The sequence below is a fragment of the Mycetomoellerius zeteki genome, unplaced genomic scaffold (assembly GCF_001594055.1).
Source record: "Mycetomoellerius zeteki isolate Tzet28-1 unplaced genomic scaffold, Tzet1.0 scaffold210, whole genome shotgun sequence".
Taxonomy (NCBI): Eukaryota; Metazoa; Arthropoda; class Insecta; order Hymenoptera; family Formicidae; genus Mycetomoellerius; species Mycetomoellerius zeteki.
Window position 1 is genome coordinate 73743 of NW_017257066.1, and position 17213 is coordinate 90955.

At 31.0% G+C, this 17213-nt stretch overlaps 2 protein-coding genes across 2 annotated transcripts in view; one reads left to right on the plus strand and one right to left on the minus strand.

Moving 5' to 3' along the window:
- Nucleotides 1-576: 576 nt before the first annotated feature.
- Nucleotides 577-2532, minus strand: LOC108722556 (uncharacterized). Its single transcript, XM_018447726.1, has 3 exons — nucleotides 2287-2532; nucleotides 1153-1318; nucleotides 577-960 (listed from the first exon to the last, which is right to left on the minus strand). The coding sequence occupies exons 1-3, from the start codon at nucleotides 2356-2358 to the stop codon at nucleotides 644-646; spliced, it is 555 nt and encodes a 184-aa protein (XP_018303228.1). The 5' UTR covers nucleotides 2359-2532; the 3' UTR covers nucleotides 577-643.
- Nucleotides 2533-4667: 2135 nt separating this feature from the next.
- Cad96Ca (tyrosine kinase receptor Cad96Ca) overlaps nucleotides 4668-17213 on the plus strand; it is a 21401-nt gene continuing 8855 nt past the window's right edge. The window contains exons 1-2 of the mRNA XM_018447715.1: nucleotides 4668-4938; nucleotides 5108-5822. Of these exons, the coding sequence (XP_018303217.1) occupies nucleotides 5768-5822 (55 nt within the window). The 5' untranslated portion in view covers nucleotides 4668-4938; nucleotides 5108-5767. The remainder of the gene's footprint in view (nucleotides 4939-5107; nucleotides 5823-17213) is intronic.

The window sequence follows — 17213 nt, forward strand, 5'->3', positions numbered from 1 at the left end:
AAAGATGAACTGGTGCAAAAGTTCAGCCAAAAAGAACAGCCCTATAGTGTGTGCAGTTGAACAATCTCTCTTTCCAAATCTCTGCCCTCTCCGTTTATGGACTGTTCATAATGCAGAAGGACTACCAACTGTGAAACGTTAAACATGAGGCCCGGTATTCATAGTCGGTTCTTATTTCAAGATCGTCTTAAGTAATGTCTTAAGACGCCAACGCGGCCCTCTGATTGGTTCGTGACACCTCAAGACAGAACTTAAGACGATCTTGAATATTGTATGTTTTATATGTTGAATATTAAATTAATCGATTAGTCTTTTTGTGATAGGTCGAGATTTCGAGAATAGTGATTTTCAAATAGAGGGATAGCTTAAACTTCAACTTATAACACCCTACCCAAAATTATAAAGTAAATTAAAAATTTCAAAAAGCATATATTTTTATAATTTAAAATGAAGAATTACTATATTCAATAAATATTATATTTATTTTAATAATAAAACATATTAAAAGTAAAATAACAAAAATATGATAAAAAATAATAATTTAATATAAAATATAATCATAATTTATCAGATCCGTCTTCGAATCCAGCTTTCTCCGATTGCGTGTCAAATACGATTGACTGTTCGTCGCGACTCGGAAGTGTTAACGGTAAACGCACTTTTGGATCTGCAATTTTTTTGTTTGGATATTTCCTGCCAATTGGTGAAGAGAATTGCATTTGCTTGCGTAAAAGCATTTACGAGATCTATCTGTTGCACGATCCTCGCACAATTTACCAGAGAGCGAGAAATTTTCGGTTTTACGTAAACGAGCCTTCGACGCATTACTAGATACTTTCTCTCTTTTCATTATCAGATAATTACTTAGCAACACGCCACTGCATTTCGACGAGAGTTCGAGAAATCCTTTCGCGAAAGCTTTATTAAACTCCACACATCGCTTTTCTGTATTATTATTTCCTATGAAGAAATGTAGAATTTACGTTTTATAACAATAAAGATTCTTACATATTAAAATAAATAATAATTAATTATTTATTATTCATATTAATTATTCAATAATTAATAATTCTTATTCTTATTTATAAAATAAATAAAAGATATGCAAAACGATTTTATTGTAGCTATAATATAATATATAATAGATATTACCATGCATTTTCTTTCGAGTAATTTCCTTTCTAACAAAACTTTTATTTAAATCAATATTGGATGATCCACATTTTCTCTTTGTATCATAGCGAGATCTTATTTTTAAGCAGGGATTTCCTATTTCATCTGTACATTGTGTTGTCATTACATGCTTCGAAGCTACATGCTGTAATAAAAGTTCTTTAGAGAAAGTTGCAACAACCGGTTTTAATTTTAATTATTAAATTAAATAGGTCGTTAAATTCTTAAGATAAGTAAAGATATATACAAGTATATACAGGGTGTTTCATTTTAAGTGATATGGTCGATTATCTCGGGAATCGATGATTTTAATGAAAAATCTTTCGAACGAAAATTGCATGGCTTAAATGGGGACACATGACGGAAATGTGGACTTGACCTTGTCAAAATCAAGTCAAAGTCATTAATGTTTTTTTAAATGGAAATCCCTATTTTTTATTACATATTCTTGTAGCTTATCTCGAGAGCTTTCCAAAACACTATAATTAAGTTCATTTTCATTAAGTACTTTTCGAGTTATGAGGCTTGAAAGTTACAATATCGCCGGCATCAGCATTATTACACAAAGTGTCCGACCGACAGTTAAAACCTCTTGAATGTTATTCAGGATCCTGAATAACATTTGTCAAAATCAAGACCCCCCCCTCCCCATTGGAGGTTGTATCTTTTATTTTCATTTTTACATAAAAATGAATTTTTAGTGCCTCGAAAAGTACTTAATTATAATATTCTCGAAAATAAACTTAATTATAGTATTTTGGAAAACTCTCGAGATAAGCTACAAGAATATGTAATAAAAAATAGAGATTTCCATTTAAAACAACAATGACCTTGACCTGATTTTGACAAGGTCACTCAAGGTCAAGTCCACATTTCCATCATGTGTCCCCCTTCAAGTCATGCAACTTTCGTTCGAAAAATTTTTCAATAAAATCATCGATTCGCGAGATAATCGACCATATCACTTAAAATGAAACCTGTATATTTAATATATCTTTAACAGAATACACGTCCTAATTAAATACGTTCTATTTAATGTATATATATATATATTTAAATTAAAATTTGTTTTAAAAATTGACTCAAATTAAGTCAAAATGATAAATTTTATACCAATTTTTCATGAAATTGCTCTTTTCTTCTGCATCTCAATAATAAGTTATTCAAAATATCCTTGATATACATATTTAGTTTTCTTGTAATATTCGATAATTCATTGTACTCGAGTTTAAGCTGTTTAATGAGATAGTTTTCAACTCCTGAAATTGATATATCAGATTTGACCGTATTTTTGTTTAAAAGGTTGCAGGATACGCCTACATCTTTCACCAGAACAGCATCTTGAAAGCCATCTGTTCTATAATAAATTAATCTTCCTTCAATTCTTCTATCATAATTCTCTCTTTCCTCTTTAATTATAAATTTTACAATAAAATAAAATAAAAAATAATAATATGATGAATAAATCAATTTTAACTAATATTTGCAAAAACCAAAAGTAACAAAAAAAAAAAAAATTTTAATTACATTTTTTAAATTAAAATCAATAAAAATACGTTCTATCACTATTTTCATGTTTTGTGTTATATTTTTACATTAATAAAAAGATCAAATCAATACCTATAATAAGAAAATCTGCAATAATCTACTTCATTTTCAATATTGCGCGGCTTTCGCAAAGGACTATCCTGGAGTACTGTGAATTCATCGCCCTCATAATCCCTTGCGACATTAATCAAATCCGATGGTACTATTGAAGCATGTCGAGTAATCCGATTCTTATCTCGTCGCGAAAGGAAAGTCTTTGAATCCTTCGTGTCGGAAATCGTTGAGTATTTTCTCTTCGACGACATAATACTGATGGGCGCATCGCCCGCTTCCGGGGAGGCGCTAATTGTGCACACCTCGACAGACAAGTTCTGTTAATTAGTCAACGGAATCGCAAATTGTATGCGATAGAAAACGCACATATACGATACGGACACACGATACGCACAGATACGCACGGATATACAAACACACACAGTATTATCATACTATATATTTATATTTATAGATTCTTTTGTATTATATATATAGTTATAATTACCTACGAATTTAGCGCAAAAGCAGAAGGAATTGATGCATATGCGTTGTATAGAGAAGACAGTTACTTATTAATAGATTCATTGATTAAAAGTGACTGGTTAAAGGATTCGTCGATTGATTTGTATAATTACCGAGATTCGAAAGTTTTTACGGCCCATCACCGAGAAGGATAAACAGGTACCATATTTATGTCCCTGTTGTGTATTTATGAATTCATCCATTACATCGTACTAAAATCGCAATATTAACAATTAATTTTGAAAACCAGATTAAGAAGATTAAATATTTGCTTCTTTATACCAAAATGGGTTATATTTATTTCTCGAAAGATTGATGGAAAGTGATCCTTGGTTGCGATCTACGGATAACTTCATTGTTCTCTTTTAAGAGATTTGCACGAAGCTTTGTTTTCTAGCATATACATATAAGTGTTTTGTATTTTAAATTTTTCTCGTGAATTTTTTATTTTAAGAGAAATAAAACTAAATTTAATCAAGTTAAATATATCCAAAACTAATTAATTCAATAATTAACTTATAAAATTGAAAAAAACTATTTTTTACCTTTCTTCTATATATTAAAATGCTACAAATTGAAGTCCAAACTAACTTAAATAAGAAAATAATCTCTTGAACCTAACAATATAAATTTTTCATAAACAGTAAAATTAAATTTGAGAGAGAGAGAGAGAGAGAAATGAAGAAATTATATTTAGAATCTTTTTCGATTTCTAAAAATTATGCTTCGTTGATTTCACGATGAATGCGCCATTGAATTAATTTTAAATATGAAATTCTACGCCACTGGCGGTTTATTTTCTCCAGTCGGCAATATTGCGGCTTGTACGATGACGGTGATGGCGGCGCTACCGGATCAACTTTATTTTTGAAGTTTCAAGTATTCGAGACATTGAAATTATTCGGTAATATTAACTAATTAGTAAAATATAAAAATTAACGAATTAAAAATAAATAATATCAAAATAGAATTTTTATGTAAAATATACATATAATTATATTAGTTACATTACGCATTATAAAAAAAGATTCGTTTTTTGTAAAATATTCTTGAGAAATTTTATTATTGTTTTCAAATGACTTTCTACGATAGTCCTTTTTAAGATCTGTTTTCCAAAATATCACTTTTGTACAATTTTCGATATAATAATAGTAATAATAACGAAGAAAATAAAATTGGTATACGATTCAATTTCTAATATGACAAACTCTGTCAACATTTTTCTTAACAAATTATTACCTTAGTGAAACATATTTATACTATAGAATTCAAGAACCCGTAATCCTATACTGGGGCCCATACTGATATACGTCACTGTACCGATTTACCGAGTACGGTCGAGGAACAGGTCGCAACGTTGCGGCCCCACAGTCGCGTCGGCTCTCCGTTCGCCAGCCGTCAAACTTGTTCTTCAGTCGGTTCCCTGATGTGCCTTCGTTATTTCACTCGATGATGTGCAAATCATAGTGATGTGAAATTTGTTATCTACGAAGGAGACACAAGTGTCCAGATCTCCAGTGGATTCTTTGAAGAATTATATTCGCTTTGACGGTTGAGGGATCCTTAGCAATCCCTGGGACCGTGATGTCTTTACACACCACGGTGCGCCCAAGCCCGTCTTGAGAAGACTTGTAAAGAAGATAGACTACCAACCGATTTGTAAGCAACATCTCAAAAAATTAATTGACCTTCAATGAATATGACATTAATATCGAAATAATAATAATTGATTAAAATAATATATATTAATTGGACTGATTAACATAATAGTAAAAAATATTAGAAAAAAACTTTAATAACTAAATTAAATAATAAATAACTATTATAGAGAATTGAGAGAAGGTAGCGAGACTACCGTTGGTTCGCCGAAGGACCTTGGAAGAATCATGTACGATGTAAACGCGACGTCGGAAATTCCAGTGACATTTTCATATTTACTTTTGAGTTAGCTCGTATGTTTGAAAGATCTGATCGGAATAAAAATGAGAGAATGTGCACCAAATAGGTGCGTAGAAGATGTAAATTTGTCCAAAAGCACAAAAATAAAAAAATAAAAAAATGCGCAAAGAGAAATTTGTGTGATTAACGAAAAAGATGATAATAGTGATAAACGTGGCGTAATAATAACGCATGCGGTAAAAAGATCACTGCCTTTATCAACAATTTTCAGTATTATCTTGAAACTGGACAATTATTTCTATGCATTTGCTAGAGATACTGACTTTTACACCAAATTAGACCTCTTCAAAGTACCATATTTGGATCTGATAGTCGATGAATAGATAGTAATTTCTTCTAATGAATAAAGATTAGACAGATGATTGTGTTAAGATCGATGAGGTGCGCGTATCTTGTAAATATCGAGTGATCTGTGAACATCGAGACGACTCGAGTGAGATCGGAGTGCGAATCGGATAAAACGTGTCGAATGGAGTGACGCCAGGATTTCTCGCAGATCATCGTCATCGTGTCTCATCGATGTAGCGCGATGTCGGCTTGGTGGCCTGTCGTGGCGGCGACGCTGTGCTTCTGGATATGTGCTGGTGAGTTTAATGCGCGATTATGCTAGTTGACCGATCGAATTTATTTATATTATAACATCCTCCCTTGAATATACATCAGAAAAAGAGAAGCTTTTTTTATAATAGTAACGACTATACAAGTTTTATAGAATGTAGAATTAATGTACACATATACATATACATATAAAGGTTGAATAAATTATTTTAGAATTATTCCAACTAAAGTTAAATTAGTTATTAGTTCTTGTAACTAATCTTAAATTTTAACTACAATAATTATAGAAAATTTTTTCAACTATATACATTAATTCTACATATAAAATTTGTAATTGTCACTTATATAGTTGCCATCACTACAAAAAGTGCTTTTTTTTCTCTAAGTGTAGATTTAAAATATATAATCTAAGCTTTGGGACGTTAATTAATTAATATAATAATAAATAAAGAATTTATTTATAAAAAAAAATGTTAGTTTCGGATACGCAGCAAATATCTATAAAATTAATCTGAACCCGAAAAAAATTGATGATCTCTATACAAAATAATTGCGAAATTGAGGATTAAAGAGAATTTATCAATACTTTATAAAACGTATGTTGTTAGAAGTATCTCCTTTCTACGTAAATAAAAAACAATCTATTTAGCATTTGTGGATCAATAATTTCTATAAGCTATTTATTTTTACTAAGAATTAATAAGTATTTTAGAGTAAAAATAAAATTCTAACAATATAATTCCATAGGAGATAATTTAAAAATTGATTAATTTTGTATTTTTTTTTAAATAATTGTTAACATCGATATATGTGTTAAGTTCTCTTGGAAAGATATATCTGAGATGAGCTGTAAATATACAATATATGTATATACGCTTTCTAATATATATGGAGAAAGCCACATGTATTCGGATGTACATGGATGTTAGAGCGATCGTTACTTTAATATCTAATAAACGTAAAATATCGTTATTCTGATATCTAAATAAGCAATGTATTTTTTTATTTATTTTATAATTTTACCTTTAATGTAAAACAGTAGAGATGCAAAATAATGACGTTCGGTGTAGTAGATCCTGCTTACGCCAACGATTCCTTTCTCTCCAGACCAACTATGCTATTATAAGTTTCCTTGCTATGTAACAAGATACCTTTTGTGCAACAATAATCTCACCATGTTATTTTCGCACAGTAATTCGTTTCTTTTCTAAATTGGTAAGAAATTTTAAATAATTGTTAACAGAATTTGAAATATTCTTTAAATATAAACTTTACATATTCACGATAAAATAATAATTTTAATAACCTAATTAAATTTTTAATAAATAATACAAATAATTATTTTAATTCTTATAATAATTTTTTCTTAAATTTAATTTTTCTGTCATTATACATCTTAAATTACGATTATAAATGTAAGAATATAATTTTATATTATAAAATATAAAAAATAAATAAATAATTGCAAACTGTTAACAATATACGTGAATATATTGATAATAAACACGAAAGTATTTAAGTTAAATGTTTTATACATGACAGTTTCACATAGATATAAGATAATATCAAAATTATAAAAATCTAAAAATATTCAGTAAGTATATAGCTTAAAAAACAATACAATATTGCTAATATACTGTTCAAATCACAGCGTCCACTGTTCATGTCACTCAACCATAATATCATTCTCAATGTCGAGCAATCGAGATTTAGCTAGTAGAAAGTCCATAATCTCAAGAAAGTCTTGCGAAGGCCTTTAGAGTCGACTTTTGTTAGATCCCTCTTCCTCAGTTCATATAATTGCCGAGGAAAGCCGGAGAGCAACTGATCGCGCGCGCGGTAACAGTTGCGACACGATTACGAGAATGTGCATTCGAGAGCAGCCGAAGAACGTAACAAGAACAGAAAATTGGTAGATGTTTTGCATCTCTACGAACATGCAGTCGTTGAAATCATTAAAGATTTTAATTAATCAAGTGCGCAAATAGTTGCAAGTATCCCCAATTATAACTTAATTCTTGGCAATAAATTATACACGACAAGCTGGATTGCTGTTTCAACTTTGTGTGTACAAAAAAATAACAAGGAACTGAACATCTCTCAAAGTTATCCCATAATTGAAGTCAAATCTTATTGTGATATAAGTAATTAGTTTATTTATTCTTACACACGTCAAAGTGATAAATAATGATAAATATACTTTTAATTTGAAATTATAATATTTTTCTGTGAGAGAAATTCATTTTGAAATTTTTGTTTTTAAAAAATTTACATTTACATAAAACATATTAATAATACGATATTTTATTCTATTGCTGAGAATTAGCGACAATATAGATAACCTAAAATAAATGAAATCCTAACAAGACACGCATTCTTCTTATGCGTGTACATCACACCTGACATGATTAATCCTTCGAAGAGTAATTAACCGCGGCCAGGAAACATGCGGTTTTGCGAATAATTACAGCTGCTTCGTTGCGAGCGCTTTTTTCACACCATCTTATTTATGATTTAACCATTTTTCTTAAAATTTAATATCTTACAAATTAATAACTTTTTTATCTATAAGCACTTTCTTCTTTTGAGTTTTAATTTTATATTTTCATTTTTTGTATTAATTTGTATTTTATATTATTTAATTTATTAAATTTTCACCCATAATTATAATTCAAAATATGTTTGTAAGTCTATATATATTATAATTTTTTAAATTTAAACATTTGGAATATTGAACTCTGTCTAGATTTTTATTTTCTCTTTTCCGATACATACTGTAAACATACTTTTATTCACGTTTTTGATGTTGCAGTTCATGACTGTGGATTATATATGTAATGAATACAAGCATGCGATTGCTGAATTATCAGAATTTCTCGAATTACGTGGTTAGAATATTCTAATATCTTTGAAAGTTCGAACAAAGTAGAAGGCGGAACAGAGCGACAACTCTCGCAACTCATGTTGTGTACGCACGTTGTAGTTACCGGAAAAATAAAAGCGGACAGTCTATGCATGCCAGGAATACTCGCGATTGCCTCGTAAACCTCTTTTTTGCGTTCTTGTTAACTATCATACAGTAGTGTCTTACGAAATCTTTACCAGTCGTAAAATATTATTTCCTAATTTTCAGTTAAAAAATTATAATTATTAAATAATTATAAGCAATAATTATTAATTAAAAATAATATAAAAGTAAAAAATAATTTTCATTTATTTTACTCGGCGAGCACAATATTACTGTATACATTCTTACGCAATATGTCTTGCCTATTGCAATATCTATCAGTCTGAAAAAGGGAAATGGTAGGCTAGACTTCTTCGTAAAATACATGAAGAGTTGTAGGGAATTATCATAAGGCAATAAAACGGTACACGAAGAAGGTCGGGAGAAATGCGCGCAAATGGCAAAGACAAATTTTATTCTCAGCACGATAAAGCAGTGACACGATCGCAAACTCGCCAGACACTGATATTAATACATTGCACCTGACGGTCGTATAATCGGGACGCAGACATTCAATAAAAACTGGTGGTTAAATCTTACAATGAGAATCCACCTTGATTTAATGCTTCTTTTTCAAAGACTAAAAAATGTGAATATTCACATACGAAGAACTATTTTCAAAAAGCAGAATAAATGATTACATTCAAATGTAATTAGTTTTAAAGCAAATAAATCTATATATTAAAATAATTGAGATTTTACAAAAAACAAAGATTTATTAATATACCATATTTAAAACAAAGTATATAAAGTAGAACATATATCTTCACTTTCCAAGATTTATGAAAAAATTGAAAAAATTTCTGAATACAAAAATTAATTGTCCAAATTATTTTACGACTTTAAGATTGAATATAACAAATAGAATATGATTTTTCGTTTAATTTTTAGCTTCATTAATATATTTTTACTGTTACATTTATCGCATTTGTCTTTTTTTCAGCACATAATCAATATGTGATCAAGATATGAAATTTATTTATTACGTAAAAAATAGTTGTCGAATTTTAAGTTTAAATAAAAAAAAATTACTCTTTTGAATGAAGGTGAGGAAAAAGGTAAAAAAATACAAAATATCCTATATGAAATTTATCGGTATAAGACTTCTCCAGAGAATTAACAACGTTCAAGCGGTTCAAGCACAGAGACAGTCGTACAAACCGGGTCACCAGACACCGAGCAAGAACCCATACCTAACCTTCACTGACACCAAGGCTCGACGACCATGCTGACGAGGGGGGGACGAAATGCATTTCCACTGACTCGTAGAATTCCTTGCAATAGGACGGTCTTCAGGTCATCTTCTTCATGCGCGCATATAGTGATTTATTAATCACGATGTGTTTATACTTGTGTTGCGTGTCTGAGCTTCTCTGCTTTTTTTTGGTTTTTGGAGACAGGTTTTCTCAAATTCGATTAAATTTTACAAATTAAATAATTGCATAAATATACTTAAACAAAAACTTAAAACCAAAGATAAAAGGATAAAAGCATAAAATTATATCTAAAATAGTGAAAATTATAGAAAATATATTATAGAAAATATAAAATTTATCCGATCAGAAAATTTAGAAATTAAAAACTTTTTTTCATTCTATGTAGTAATTTTTCTTGTTATCATTTTTTCTCAAATTTATATTATAATTTTTGCAATAAATTGTAATTTATATTAGAATTTTTAAAATAATTCTCTAGTTAATATGACCGCAATGTTGTGATTTTTACAAGCGGAATTTTGTATTCGTACATAAATGCTCTTTTAGTTTCAACTTTTAACGTAGGAAATAAATTCATCAGTATGGCGAATGCAAATGCGGTGAACATTTGCTTGTTACGGCGCAGCCATAAGATCATTTATACGGGCATTCTTCTCAACAAACAAGAATCGTTCGTAACCAGTTCTAGACAATTCTTTGGCAGCTTACGGGCTATTTGTTGCGCCCGTTCGTTGTTATGCGCTTTTCTCGATGACATTACATTAAGCAGAAATTATCTGTATCAGTAAATGGTAAATATTATAAACGATAGTTTCCATTGTCATCACAGTTGTCTTTACGATAAAACATTGAAAAGAAATTGAATCCACAGAAGAATGTTTATTATGTTTTTTATAAGAATTTTAATAAAAGCACAAGCATATCATAAACGTGAGGATTTCATGTAACGATTATATACTTTTAATAACTTGTACAGATCATTCATTGTTGATGTCAATATAAGGATTTGCATAACTCATTAGTTCATTATTTTTAGTTGAAACTTGGATTATCACGATTAAATCAATAATCTTACAGAATTATTGATATTTTACAAAGTCTTGCGACCAATAATACGTTAAATAGAAATAGGTTGAATTAATGTTTTATAAATTTATACTTAAGAGTCCATTGCTGGGATCAAAAAATTGAAAAATTTTTTTGCATAATTTGATAGCCTCAAGTATATAGAATATTGTGTTGAAGCCTTAAGGGAATCCTAAAGGCGTCCTGTTTTACTATACCACAATTACGTTTTAAAAGATATCTCCGAATTGGCTTCACGGATTGCAAAATTTTTTGCACAGAATCAAAGAACGCATAAAAAAAGCCCGGAAACTACGATTTCACGAGAAAATCGGAAAAAATTAAAAAATTCACTTTTTCTGGTGTACGTAAAACTGTCACTTGAGCAACTTTACGTAAACTATAACAGTCAATACATTGACTTCATAAAATTTAAACTTAAAGAGAAAAGTATAATAAATAACATGTGAAAACAATGAAGTATGTATCCTCATTACTTTTCCGGAAAAATGCCAAAATTCGCCTTCTTTTTCAAGCCATAAGGTAGAATGGACCTTAATAAATTATTTTTCAACATTGATCATTTTTATAATACTTTATCGTAGAGAATTCTAGATAAAAACGTCTCTAATTAATTCAAATTCCGTATATACTTTTTTCATGATTAAAAAATCAATCCAATAATTTGAAACGAGACGATTATTCTTCATTTTATAGAGTTCTTTCTTCACTAAGATCAAACAGACGTTTTACCGCTGTCTTTCTTCATGGGAATCCCGGAGGAGGATTTCGAGGAAGTTACGTAAAGATCGTTAAAACATGATCGCGCTTTGCCGACTCGTTCGCTCAGTTCGATTTTTCAAGTCTCGAAAGCGTTGCCATGCATGAAAGTGAAGCGTCATGCCGGCGAATATTTAAGGACTGACGATGACCTCACCAGGTGAAGTGAAAGTTCTCCGGTTTGGTTCGTTTCGGCTCTCAATTCGTTGCGGCCGAGATGACAAAAACGAAAAAGTATACGGTCTCTTTCGGCACACACAGTACCCGGAAATATATGCGCTCCAATGACATCATGAAGCCTTAATTGACTCCGTATATTTTTCGAAGTTTTTCGTTTTCAGTCAACAGTCTGCGCTGTTATTATTACAAAAAATCGAGCATCAAATGCAATGATTTTATTATTTAATTTGTTTCTACATTTAATGTAATATTAAACACACACATATACACACACATACGTACATTTTGTCTTAGAAATATATTTGTATTTATTTCTTGTTATTTTTATATTTTCATAATATGAAATCTAAATCTATACTAATCACAGAAATAATCAATATAAAATGATCATTAAAACAGTTTTAAATTGATAAATCGACCCAGGGATTGCGGGGTAGACTGTTCTCGGAACTATTTGAGATATTCGAAAGAAGAGGTGATCGCGTCTGGTTAACGAGACGAAAGGCTTCACAATTCACCGCGACCAGCGACGGAAATCGAGTGGTTCACTTTCAGATCCTGTTGCACGTCTCGCGTTACTTTACCGCTGCACCATTCCCCATGAGTCACACGAAAACTGCACCTGCCGTGATTGCACACTCTCTACACTTTGGACATCCTTCCATCGTCTATGAGACATTTGAGAAAACTTTATTGCCTCTTAATTTCAACGAAGCAATCGTCTCTTCTCTCTCTTCGTGCTTTCCTTACGATTATTAATTCAGTCGCCGTTAAAATCGAGATTATAAGCTAGGAAGTTGCAGATCTCCACAGTAAAGAGATACTTTAATTACATTTGCTTTAGTAATTAAAGTAATAATTATTACTATCTAATAATACTAAATCAATTATAAATGTTTTGTTTTTTTTTGTACAAATTAACAACTGATAAATGGTTTCATATTACTAAATCTATTAATCATACTATATCTTTGGATCCTCATGTAAATCGCATGAAGATATATTATACAAAAGGATACATCGATGTAATGAGGCGGCGATTTGCTGACGATGTATAGGCGCTAAATTATTGTGAGTCGATACACCGGTGCTGATTAACGATGGCAAATAATTACAAGGTAACGCATCCTCACCGTTCAGTTAATTTGCGATCGACGATCGGTTGATCAATTTCCGGGCTTCACCCGTTTCCGATACACCTGTCTGTGTGGAAGCGAGAGCTCTCACAAGAGAAACGAGCTCGACGCATAAATCACGGAGGCCGGACTTTCTAGCCATTAGCGACAGCTCTAGCGATGAACGCTACCGCCTGCCTAGAAGCCATCAGCAAATGTGCTCGATGGCCTATTCGTCTTGAAGAGCGAGCTTTAACACTTTGCGGTTTGACTAAATGCTCATAACGTCGACAAGATTTTTTTCAGATATCTTTTGATTTATTGGAAAGCCATTAGAAATCTTAATACAGAACGCTTCAATATTGGTACATATATATACAAACTACATCATAAAATGCGCTAAAAGTAATTACACGACAAAAATGAAAAATTTTTAGCAAAAATAAATTTCTTAAATAAATTTTTTGAATAAATTTCTTAAATCTGACATACTTGAACAATTTTCTGATAGAAGATTAACGTGGTACTTTGTCAATAATGATAGCCTAGAAGCTATTTATGGTAATAATATATGACGTGGAATACATAAATAATATGAAAGATTATATAAGATCGGAAAATATTTTTTGTTGTATGATAATTAGTGAGTCAATAAGTAACCTTAATTTTGCTCTAAAAAATCAAGGTGGTATATATTAAGGTTACTTACTGACTCACTTACGAACACACACATACACACACACAATAAAAAATAAATATTAATAAATAAATAACTGTAAGTCATATTCACTTGATTTTAGTTTTGCAAAAAAAAGAAGGAAAAAAATTCTTGTTGATATTAAGTATGCCATATGCAAAAAAAGTACATTAAATAAAAAATGTTACATTGTGCGGAAGGAAGACACTTTCCGTTCTGTTTTATATGGTAAATGGCAATTATGTTGTGAATCGGCCTCAAGGATGATTGTGAAAGGATTGAAATACCGTCTGCCTATTCTCATTTACCTGCTTGCTTTTCAAAAGCCTCTCACCTTGTGATGACAACGCACTTTTCTCTAACTCGACTAACTGTAACTCTTCCTGCAAAATTACGCGTAGTTTAATTTTTTCGAATTAAAATGCTTACTCTTGCGGAAACAAAATATTTTTTATCCTCCACGCACAAAGATATAACTATATCGATTAGCTCTCAAGGATCATTGTGAAAGGAGATTGAAATTCTACCTGTCTCTTTTCCGAGATTCTGTCACCTTGATGGCAGTGAATTTTACTGCATTAACGGCACATTGAATTAACAAACACAACAAATTTTTCCTTCAGGGTTTTAATACTGGTTTTCTTTCGCATGAAAAAGTTATACTTATCGAAAAAGTTATCTTTTATTAGAAAAAGAAAATTGTGAAAGGAGCATTGTGAAAGGATCGAAATTACCCGTTTGTTTCTTTTATCGTACTTTTACCCCAATGATAATCGAGTTTCTCTCAAAAGTAATTAACAAATCGGAGCAATCTAATCGTAGATTTTCCTCTGGAATTTTAAATGAGCCAGATTTTCATGCTGTTCATGCCACAAAGTAGTTTTAATCAAGAATTAACATTCTACTTACTTCTTACGAGCTTTCCGAAAAGCAAAATTTTCTTTAATTAATTAGTAAATTATCTAATGAATTCTTTCCTAAAATTTTATATATTTGCATAATTAAAATCATGTAATACAGCAAGATACTTTCCATTCCGTTTCCCCGAGGTAATTTTATCAGGATAGTCGACCAAGGATTACTGTGAAAGGTCTGAGACTCCACCTGCCTCTTTCGAAAGTCCCTCCGCGGGGAGAACAGCGGAGTTTCCTTTAACCGGTCATCCACAAAGTAGGGCGACCTGCCGTCGGTGACTCCAACGAGCACCAAGATTTCAATGTTCGAAGGACAGCGTACTCAGTAATGACAATCCGCGCTGGGCTAACAATAGTTGCAAATTGATGATATATCGTAGCTCTCAATTAAATGAAGATTATGGGATGATTACACAATACTTGTAAACAATATTCTTTAATAATGCCGAAAAATACGCCCTAATAAAAGGATGTTAAATCAAGAACAGGAATCTGCGACGCTTATCATGCCATTATCATTATTCTTATCATTCGATAACAAACTGATAAAAAGGCGTAATTCTCTCGATAAAGGTACTAATACAATTACAAATACGAAAACAAACATACACACAGTCGTTCAATCGCACTTTCATCGTCCCACTTTCTCCGTGTTGTTCGGAACGCATCGCCGGACTGACCATGCTCTTAGTGGTCTCATGAGAGAATTTTCGTACTTCCACAGCACCTCCGTCGTTGACCGGAGATAAAGATAGAAAACGTGTGGACGAAATTCGAGAAAGTCCGGGAATCACATCCGTGTCTCTTTTATGTTAGACGCGTTACTGCGTGTTCGGAGGATAACGATTCGAAAGGAAACTCGCTGGCCGATTTGGGAAAGTCCCAACTGTAATGGCAATCAACTTTACAATCAATGTTCATTCATTTTCCTGGAATATCCTTTAATCCTGCATATGTATAATTTTATTTCTTTAAATAATTTTATAGAATATTTAATTATTATCGTATCATAGTTTTAATAATAGATTTAATAATAGATTTCTTTAAATCATTTACAACAGATTTAAAATCATTTAATATAATTTGACGACCTATAAAATCTTAAATTAAACAATAAAAATCTCATTTTAGACCGTACCATGTGAGAACACAATCAATACTAGAAATTAAAATGCCTATACTGGTCGAAGTAGATCTTTAATGCTTAAATAATTCTGCTGAAATTAAAACTCTGTTAAAATCAAGTTTATTTAAAACGCACGAACTAACATAATTTTATTAACAATATTAAAATCAACTAAAGGATTCCGCACTACATAATGTCTATAAAATTTTTTGTTCATCACATTATAATTTAAGCTACATGATATGTGAAAACTCATTTCATCAAAACTCAATTTTCCGTATAATTAATGCGAAATTCTTTATTAGAGAATTCCTTTGCGCCATTAAAATTAAAGTCACATTAAAATAAAATAAAGTAAAATAATTCTAAAGTTATATATATAAATTTTTCTCTTATTAATCTTTTTATTTACATCACTATGTTTCCTTCATCAGTCAACAAGTCACTAACACTGCGTGCTTAAGCAAATGAGAGAAACAGGAAAAAATTTCACGGAGTTACTCATCCTGTGATAATGTAACTGTGGTTTACGGTACCATTCGATATCCTTTCGTTAATACTTATTCGCGAGAGTGTGCATGAAATGTTTATTTTTATCCGATCGTGATGCATTGACATTGATACGAATGCGCGATGCCGATTATGGCGAGAGCGGCTGCATTACAATGCGCTCCGCTGTCTTCGCTTCGAGTAGCGTCTCAAACGCGCGCAGCGCACATTATAGCGGTATTGAAGTCACTGCACCGTGAGAATACAGTTACTGCGCTATATTCTCATGAATAATCGCTACGATTACGACGAAGGTTGAGAAGAGAGCGCGAAGTAAAACCGCTACCATTACAAAGATCGTCACGTTTATGTCGTTCTTTATGAAAACACTTCGCCACGTCTTTCCAATAGGAGCTCATTGATTTGAAAACAATTGTTAGATCGAAAACAGTCATTTGATTGCAACCTGTTTCCCCATGTTAAATCGCAAAACACACATCGTAAAGACAGCCTCTAAATCATGTTGGAAAAAACCCGGGCTTATTTAAAAAAAGCTCAGCCCAAAATGGCTTTTTAGAGATTTTATTCGGTTTTATTGAGGTTTTTTTTTATAAAATTGATTATTTGATATTTTTTTCACATAATATTTAGTTTACGTTGTATTTATTTAATTACATATTCAAATAAAATTAATTATAAAAGAATTTTGTAAAAATATTATAACAATAATTTTGTAAGAAGTTTTTTTTGTTTCTAAAGAAGGCTCAATCATGTAGCCGAAACATGTAGGACATTATTAATTTTTATATGATCAACGATTGAAATAT

Coding starts and splice junctions, on each gene's coding strand:
- LOC108722556 (XM_018447726.1), bottom strand. CDS start 2,358: ATGTATATCAAGGATATTTTGAATAACTTATTATTGAGATGCAGAAGA. Junction 1,319..2,286: donor AGCAATTTCATGAAAAATTG/GTATAAAATTTA, acceptor CTTTTATTACAG/CATGTAGCTTCGAAGCATGT. Junction 961..1,152: donor TACTCGAAAGAAAATGCATG/GTAATATCTATT, acceptor ATTTCTTCATAG/GAAATAATAATACAGAAAAG.